Source organism: Glossina fuscipes, unplaced genomic scaffold (assembly GCF_014805625.2).
Source record: "Glossina fuscipes isolate IAEA_lab_2018 unplaced genomic scaffold, Yale_Gfus_2 90, whole genome shotgun sequence".
NCBI lineage: Eukaryota > Metazoa > Arthropoda > Insecta > Diptera > Glossinidae > Glossina > Glossina fuscipes.
The window spans coordinates 1,620,895-1,630,735 of record NW_023998444.1 but is presented as its reverse complement, the minus strand read 5'-3'; the positions used below and the strand labels follow the sequence as shown (position 1 = coordinate 1,630,735).

At 33.6% G+C, this 9,841-nt stretch overlaps 1 protein-coding gene across 1 annotated transcript; it reads right to left on the bottom strand.

Annotated features, from left to right (window-relative positions):
* Positions 1-1,227: 1,227 nt before the first annotated feature.
* LOC119638524 (arrestin domain-containing protein 17) lies at positions 1,228-9,841 on the bottom strand. Its single transcript, XM_038035363.1, has 5 exons — positions 9,469-9,841; positions 5,954-6,306; positions 5,161-5,878; positions 4,107-4,277; positions 1,228-1,364 (listed from the first exon to the last, which is right to left on the bottom strand). Exons 1-5 carry the CDS (start codon positions 9,581-9,583, stop codon positions 1,261-1,263), a joined length of 1,461 nt encoding a protein of 486 aa, XP_037891291.1. The 5' UTR covers positions 9,584-9,841; the 3' UTR covers positions 1,228-1,260.

The window sequence follows — 9,841 nt, the reverse complement described above, 5'->3', positions numbered from 1 at the left end:
TTCCTGTACGCGTGAATAACAACATGGACAACGACCGTTTATCTAAAGTTGAGCAGTATTGTACGAAGGGATCGAGAGTCTAAGCTTGGGCAACAGAATGGAAAAAGAACGTGCTTTCACACAGGGGCAAGACCGTGGAAAAGTGGTTATACCTCTCAACGTGACAAATAACGTGGGAAAATGTATCAATTTAAGCGTGAGAAAATTTCAGAATATCAGGTTAATCCTACCTCGAGATCTCGAAGAAAATGTGACATGGGCTAAATGTCTCGAAAAAGCGATTTCTCAGAGAGCACGGCATTGCTTGCAATAACTCAAATATATCAAAAATTCTTAAAGCAGGAGTTTAAAGAATTGTAAGCAAATTAATGTAAAGGGGTGTAAGTGCCCTTCCAGAATCCCCAAAGTGAGACTCAGAAGATAATAAGATAGTAAGATAATCGATTGTGGAAGAATTCTCGCTATATTTTGATCAAACTTAGGGAAAAATAAATTTTTCAAAACCAATTTAAATGTAATTTAATTCATTTATTTTAGAAATTTTGGAAAATGCTTAATAAATTTTTATAATATATTTTTTATTTAAAAGTTAAAGAAATATATTTATGAAAAAAATTTGATTTATTTTTTTTTTTAAACTAAATTTTCAATATGTCGTATATACGTAATATGGCTAAGCTTAAAGAGTAAATTGTGCAATTGTTGGCTTATGAGCTATCGATTCCATTATCGAATAGAATATGAGTGCAATTTATTTAGATATATATATATAGATGTATATATATATATATATATAAAGTCAGAATTTTTTAGAAAAAAAAAAAGATTAGAGAGAATTTCATAAACTAACTAATAGATTGGCAAAAAAGACATTATATATCTTTCCCTCCCTCTCTCTGTCTGTCTGTCTGTCTCTCTCTCTCTCTCTCTCAATGTCTCTCCAACGTACTTAACTTTTAAGTATCAACCTATACCGACATTTCTTTATTACCAACCTAATATTTTTGTATAATTTTTTTTATTTTATTAAATGTAAAAAGTTCTTTTTTAGACTTAGTAAAGAGAGTGAGGAATATTTTTTAACTCTATATCATAAATGGCACTTTTTACAAAAAAAAAAAAAAACATATTTTTTTTAAATTTAAAAAGAAAAAATTTTCTAGCTAAAGGGGTTAATATATCTATATATATAATAAAGGATATAATTTGTTTGGTTTTTTTTTGTTTTATATACGAAATATATGGTAAATTCTAAGTTTTTTAAATGTTTTTTTGTGTATAAGCATTTATATCCATGGTGTTTAGGTCCGTATGCAAGGCCGTATCATGATGAACCTGAGTATGGATTTCATCGTAAAGGGTTTCTATTTACAGTAGAGTAAGCATGCGAAAAAGTATATAGAAGAAAAAAATTAATATGAATTAATAATAAAGATTTTTATATATATTTTATAAAAAAATTTATAAAAATGTGAACGAAAAATACGTATAAAATTTATGACTGAAAAAAGAAAAAGAGAGAGATGCAAATAGAATGGAAGATTATATAAATGGTTTTGTTCGAATATTGTATGGTTTGTATTCATGGAATTCGTTATTCATGGACACTATATTTCGACTAATAGAATCGTAAGAGGCACTTCCTTGTCCAACCGGTGCAATATATATCGGATTCAAAGTTGTTATCAATTTATCACAATTTAAATAAACATACTAGAGATCTATTGGTTTTTGGGCGACTTAGAAGTAGATAGGTATTGCGCCCAATTATCCTACAGGGTGGATTATGTAGAAGTTGGAAGAACTGTGGGTCAAAATCAATCGTAATAGAGCTGCATTGCTCACTGTAGTAACCTTAAAATAAGTTTAAAATACAACGGTTTTCGATAGCACATTATTTATATCCCAAATTTGTCATTACAATATAATTTTTTATACCCTACATAACTTACATTAGGTTTGTCCGAATACATGTAAGACCTAGAAAAGGTTAAGATAGACCCTCTCGATCAATTCGGAATCATTATATGAATCAATTTGAGCATGTTTGTCTGTCTGTCCGTTTAATTCTTGCCTATGTATTCTAGTCTTCAACCTGAAAACTGCTAATCTTTGAGACAATTCAGCCAACCATTCCTGTGCAAAGTAAGCCTTCATATAGCAAAACTATTTAATCTTTGACATTTAACACTGAGAATGGCTCCATGATAGTAATTTGGATAAAAAGGAACTGTGTTATCTTTGGTTTACGTAAGTCTATTTTCTCGACCCCACTCATGAAAAGCAAGCCTTACTATAAAAACAAATTCTAATTTTTAATATACTGTGATGAATAATAAGAAAGCCTTTGGCAAGAATATTAATTTTAATGAGTCTCGATCACGACTGTTTGCGTTCTGAAATCTCGTAGATATAAAAGTTATGCCTTGGAAAATCATAAGCTATAATTGTTAATCTTCTGTCACGCCAGGCGCAGTAATATATACTATCCAATCGTCGAGCTTGCCCGCCTAAAATGTTCTTACTTACTTGCTTTTATCTTATATCATTGTAAGCGAAAAAATTGGTTACATTAGCATATAAACAATGGTTTCTCCCTCGCTTAGGTTTCATTAGCTTAGCGAAAAAGTTCTGTCGTATTTTACGTAAGATGTTTGAGCTTGAACATGTTCGATAAGTTCTTCTGCTTTCGAATGGTGCTTGCCGCGTATCTATGCAATCATTAAGTGGCTGGATATGGCTTACCCTTCAGCGTGGTTCGCAAACTATCATTGTCACCCATATGTCTCGTCATCGACATCGAAATCACGGCAAGGATAGTTGGAAAACATTTTTCGGCGGGTACGAAATCTAAAATTTTACTTCCCAACGTGTCATCCAAGTTTTTACAAGAAAGATATACATTGACTCCTTTCTAGTACTCGCATCGAATGCAATGCCTTGAGTGCTCTTTACCCACTCACATCTTACTCACTTTCCACTTTGCAAGCAAACGATGAAGAGTATTGAAAGATGTGCCTTATATACCATGGGAGGTGCGCTAAATAAGAATCTACTGATTGCCTTGATCTGTAGAAGTACTTGCAAGTAGTAAAACAGCGACTTGAGACAGCCAGAAAGCAGCTGCTGATAGCAGACTTTACAGCACAAAAAACACAAACAGAGGTACTGACATAGGTACTTATGGTAGCAATTTTGCTCTAGTCTATAGAGAACGTGCACGCTTGTTATCAAGTAGCGATGAATATTTGCCAAATTGATTCCTAATTTCAATTGTGCTTAATTGTACACTAATTTTATTATTTTTTTTTGGAATGAAAAAGATTCCATTACTACTCTTTTTGCACGGTTCTTTGGAAAATATTTACACTTTATATTACATGATTTTTCAAAATTAGTGAACATATCCCTAAATTTGCTATAGATCGCATGTATTTTTTTACACGATCTTTTTTGCACGGTTTTCTAATGAACATATCTAGCAAGTAAGAAAGGGGTGGGGTATGCAACAGGTGTATTCTGGCATGATAATGAATTACACATAAAAAAAAAATATTAAGTCTAATAAGAGAGCGATCTCTCTTCCAATCAAACGAGTGTTTATAGGAATATGAGTTAAAATTTGATCCCTTGAAAGTTTCGTACATCTAAGGCTACAAATTATTTTAATAGACGATAAATGATGGAAACTGGATAATGAAAAAATGATAAACAATAGCAGAAGCATTCATCTAACATCTTCTTCTTTTTTTTTCAAGCGTTGACTAAATTAATAAAAATAAATTTAAAGGAAATTTTTAAATTAATATTATTTAATAATTTAGATTCTTTTTAATTTTAAAAAAATATATATATATATATATATATATATATATATATATTGCTATATATATATATAAATATTGCTTTTTATATTAAATTATAATTTCTCATCAATTAAATTATTTAAATAAAAAAAAAAAAAATTTAAAAAAAACTTTATAAAATTGTCGAAAAATCAAAATTATATTAAAATATATATTATTGTTCTCAGTAAAAAAGAAACTTCTTTTAAGTCCAATTCAAAGTAATTGATTATTAATCAGATTCATTGGAATCATCACTACCGGGCGGTATAATAGGTGTTTCGTAATTGTAATAAACTGGATACCGCGGCTTAAAAGTATCGTGTTTATTATCGGCCACTACCAAACTGGACATGCTCACGTTTTCTTGGTATTCGGTATCGTCGAAAAAACTTTGACTGAATCCTACTGCTTCTTCATAAGACGGTGGCACTAGAATACGAGTGAGAGAAAATAAATTTAATTAATTTTAATAGAAACAAAAAAAAGTAAAACCACTATAGTGGGCCAGTATGGTATACCCTGCACTCTCCTACCGATATTCGAAATAAGTTATTTTATGGAAGTCTACGGAAAGTGTTTTAAAAAAAGGAAAGGGGGACGGTATATCAAATTTCATTAAAATATCTCTAAAAGTTCGACTCGCACACCGAACATAAAGAGAACGTCGGCATACGGACGGATGGACAGACGGACAGAGAAGCTTAAATCGATACAAAAATTGATTCTGAATCAGTCAGCATAATACAAGGTTGGTCTAAATCAAATCTCTCTGGATGCCACATACATCCGTACAAACTTAATATACCCTTCTACCACAAGTTATGTAGCGTATATATATGTGTGTACCGAATTTCATTGAAATATCCGAAAAATTATGAGCTATAGAATGAAGGCAAGGACACAAAACTGACAGACGGACAGACAAGTATACACGGTATAATAAAAGATGAATCGTTTTGAAATTGTTTAGGATGTTGCATAGCTCCTCACAAGCTAAATATATCCATTTCCCATAAGCGATGTACGGTATAAAAAGAAACTGCGACATAACCTCAAAAAAGTAAATATCAATCTTAATGCTCATTTTTGAAAGTTGAAAACAAAACGACTTCGGTTTTGAGTAATGGTTCCTTTCCCGTTTAGCACATCGACGCTGACTTTCAAAGAGACGACAAATTTTCCTAAAAGTATAGCACGGCGTACTGCACATCTAGCAATAATTAGCATTATTTGTTAAATCTATTGCCTTACAATCATACCACGATATAGAAAATATCTATTGAGTTAATTTCAGGGTCTAAGGGCAACTTACTCATTGATACATAGTCTGGAGGATTGTCTACATCCGTCACAAGTATTATGGGTGTATTGAAATTTTCGGTATCCAAGCCGTCTTCGAGTCTTGAGAGAGGTGCCAACGTATGAGTAACTCTTTCATCGTATCTCTCATCAATACTGACAATAGCACTAAGACTTTCATTTCTCGTCACAACACCATTGACAGCGTTTCTACTATTGTGGCTGTCATTGCTATCGGCGACAATATTATTATTGTTGGCTGTTAAATTGTCCGAGTTATCCATTATGGGAATACTTCCGATTGTTACTGGAACTTTTAATTTCATTTTTCGATGGAATTCCGTTGGTTTCACGCCAATTTTAATGACATAGCCGACCGTAATGGGACATGAGGTCTTTAACGATGTGGGCGGTATGGATGGCAGTTCCAAACAATCACGATATACTCGACGGCTCCAACGTAAAACATTACCAAAATCTTTACGTGCTATCATATTCTTGTCGTAACGCAATTCGTGATGAGGATCGTGGGCTTCGTAGGTGACCTCTTGTTTAAGCTTAACATCGCAATGGGTAATATCAATGGAGGATTCATTATTAATATATAAAACGAAATGAATTTTTTGCCCAGGCGCGTAACCGCAATAAGGAGTTGAAAATTTCACCGTTAACGGTCCGGTTGGACAACAAAAACTCCAGAAACGTTTACGATTTAATATATCTAATGGAACCTTTTCAAAGTGAGCGAGAGAGGATAGATATCTTTCTCAAAGATCATCGATTCATTAAAAATGAAAAATACTTACTCTATAGATGTTATCGGTATTTAAATCTAACGGTTGTATAACCGTAAATGGTAATTTGTACACTTTTGGATAACGTCCCGAACGATCGATAGTCGTTATAATTTCGTAATGTATTTGACCGTATTTACCATCAAACGAGGTCGGCAGATTTTCCGGCAGTATAACATGAAAAGTATACGAATATTCACCAGCAATCCAATCAGTGGAAGTAGTGCTACCGCAAGAACCAAGCACATACGAACGCGACGACAAATACGAACGATACGCACGACACATGGCTCGTTCACTATCACGCGGATAACCCTTTTTTATCCAGCGTATCTTGGCATAACCATTGACCGTGATGTGTATGGCTATAAAGCGACAACAAAAACAATAACAATAGATTTTTTATCACAATTTTCTCTTACTGCATATGATGGAAATTTTTTCATTTTATTTACTTATTCGGTGCAATGGTTATCTAAAGGAAACACACAAGCACACGAAAAAAATGAAAATTCACTGCATTCAATCTTACTCATACGTATGTATATATATATTTATGTATATTTGTATGTATATATATAAAATTTACAGACAAGCATACGCTTTTAATATAGATGACGATAGTAGATAACATAGCGGCTAAGTGTTCACTAGTGGTAATAGTAGTTTATATGCCAAACTAAATAAAATGAAAATCAACTAAAAATAGCAAAATATTATTACAGTAGGATATACAGTAAAAATAACAACAACAACAACAACATCAACATATAATAATAGCAAACACAAACGCCAACAATAACAAAATAATTATTATATGTTTAGTTCATCTTGCATGGCTGGCAGGGACATGCAAGTGATAATAGTGCATGACAAGATAATAATGAGTATTACATACAAATACACATAACCAATGTAAATGTCTCTTCATCCCCATCTACAGACAACCGCATGTATATATAGATGTCTATATGCACACAGAGAGTTTTACAACTAAATAAAAGCAATTAACATAAAATAATAGAAACCCAGCAAACACTTTTACACATATTTCTGCGCTAATTAAAATATTTGTCCATAAATTTGTCATATATTGACGGTTTACATAAATTTTTTTTTTTACTAGACCAAGTATTTAGGAAAAGTTATCTTAGTGGTCAGAAAGACAGAAAGAGAGAGGGAGTGGCAGCAGCCCAGTGGGCCCGTAACCACCCTTAACCGTCTGATCACCCAATATAGCTACGACTGCATGAATTCCATTTAATATGTTTTATTCTTTTCCGGAGGGGCTGGCTTTCATTATTTGCTTAATAACTCTAATTTTCGTCCTTTCGTAAAAGTTTAGTTCTCTTTATCTTGTTTTATATATTAAGACAATTGACCTAAATTTTCTAATACGGACTTGAGAGCAAGTTACGGTAATCGCACACAGATTCCAATTTATTTAGATCATGTAGCTGTCGCGACGGTTGGAGTTTTTTTTTTTCTTTTCCTTTTGAATGCGTTAAGGAGTTGGAGCTTGGCATGCTATTATCTTGACTCATCTTGACTTTTGCCTAAAATCACATTTTACTGAAATCTTTCTTTTGTTGCCCTCAGCTATCGGCTAAGCCTGCTAGGAAGAGTATTTATTTTAATTTAATGTTCGTCTTGCTTTAGTGCTTTTCAATTCGAATACAAAGGCCGTTTGCATCTCATGCAAGGAGCCTCAGTCGGTTCATTATCACGGCAAGGCAGTGAGAATGTTTTATTCGAATACATGTCACTCGAGCAGAGAGTTTGGCAAAGTTTCGGCCCGCAGCTATCTAACAGTCAAAATAACAATGATCTACAGCGATGAAAGGGCGCGACCTAAGATTCATCTTGAAAATAAAACGCTGTGTGTGTGCATATATTTGTTACGGCACTAAGAAGTTCAAAATTAATAATTTTGTTTTTAGAATTTCTCTCAAATGTATCTCCTTAATAAGCTTTTTTCAATTAAAAGTCGTACGTGAAGTGCGTACAAACTCTGGGAAGTGCGTACAAAATCTTTGAACAGCGAACCAAGGAAGAAAAGTAAGTTCACTACCTGGTTCCAAGTTGCGAGCAGAGTGCATGAAAACTATGCAATTCGTGAGCCAGGAATAAAAAGCACCAAGCCGGTGAAATTCGGCATTTGATGACAAGTCGCGATCGGAATGCTTAAGAACTCTACGATAAATGAATCAAAGAAAGATAGTGCCAGGTGAGAAAATTTACTAGATATTTTTAGATAGCGAGAGGAGCGCAAAAAAACTCAGCGAGTTGCCAATTAGGGAAGGGAAAAATCAAACCGTCCTAGTTGAACAGATAATTCGCGAGAGCATGGAAAAGCTCCGCGATGTGCGAATCAAGTAGGAAAAGTGCCAAAACGGGCAAGATCAGCCGCGGATTCTAAGTGGCAAGCCCAGTTCAAAAAACTCTGCTATGCGTAAATCAAAGAGGGAAAGTGCCTAGGCGGGCAAGCTCATTAGCAGATTCGAAATCGCGAGCACAGGCCATGAAAGGTGTATGATGTGCGAATGGGGGATCGGATTAGCGGATTCTAAATCGCGGGCGCAGATCATTGAAACTCTGCGAAGTGTGAATAAGGGGGATAAAAGTACAAAGCCAGCAAGTTCATCGGCTGATTCTAAGTTGCGGGCAGAGGCCATAAGAGGGCTACGATGTTCGAATCGGCCAGGGAGTTTATCAGCTTTACAGACGCCAAGAAAACTGAAATCTTCCGGGACATGAGTAGCGTACGAACAAGTTTGAGAAGCTTTTCGGCTGTCAGAGACCCACTCTCTGTCCCTTTTTGCTCTTGCTTAGCTTGACAATATTAAACATTTCTATCAAAACTCTTCCGTCTTTGGAACACTTTAAGGCATACGTCCAATCATTAACAATAAAATAAGCTTAAATATAAACGATTTTGTTAAAAAATGTTTACTGGGCTTGCTAATGACACAATTTTCAAGTTATTGTTGGGTTATGGGTTTATATTATGTGCCCAACTGACAAATTATAACGTTGTTTGGGTTTTCTTTATTGTTTTTGGTGACTGTATGACAATATAAAGCACAACATACACACACTCACGTATATACAGTTACATTAATTTTACAGAAAAATTGAATTAATTTTAATACACTACGGACAGGATATATTCATTGGTTACATGCGATAATGTAAAGCAAGAATGGAATTTGAACGCAGCAGGCACGCACATAGAAACCTATTTAAAGAGTACATGCACGCACATATATGCGAACGTGTGCTTGCGCGTGTACGCGATGAAGCAAAGGGAAAAGAGTGCAACTAGGACAAAATACTGTATAATAAAGCTGTAGTTTTCTTTTGTGTTCTTTCTTGAGTCATATTTTATGTTAAGTACTTAAGAAACATGTACATACATACGCATACACTCTTTTTGCTATGTATGATATTTATATTAAACATTCTTAAGTGATGTTACAAATAAAACGAGTTCATTGAAATGATATGCGTTAAGTGAGAGGAAATACCTTTAACACGTTTTGTGGTATCAACAGTGAGATCGACAACGCCAGATAATTCCTGACCAGCATAATAAACACCTTGAGTATTGTTATCAAACGATATAAGGCACTCAATGGGCATATATGTATTTATGTATATATATATATATATATATGCCTATGCAGCAGGCACAGATTGTATACTTAAAAACACACAAATTATCTCTTGTTCTTGATTTTAATAGTTTTTTTTTTCTTTTCTTTTTTTTAATCTCTTTGTATACTTTCACTTTGCTCGATTAATTCTTTTCAAGTTTTGCAAATTCATTCACTTTCTTCATATTGTTCGAGTAACATTTCATTGCTTAACTTCATTAGATTAATTCTTGTTTCCTTTGTT

Bases quoted from the DNA above. Each gene is read 5' to 3' on its own strand.
- LOC119638524 (XM_038035363.1), bottom strand. From the start codon at position 9,583: ATGCCCATTGAGTGCCTTATATCGTTTGATAACAATACTCAAGGTGTT. The intron at 5,879-5,953 runs GTAAGTATTTTT...CACTTTGAAAAG, and splicing joins ATACCGATAACATCTATAGA to GTTCCATTAGATATATTAAA. The intron at 1,365-4,106 runs GTAGTGATGATT...TACTGTAAATAG, and splicing joins AACACCTATTATACCGCCCG to AAACCCTTTACGATGAAATC.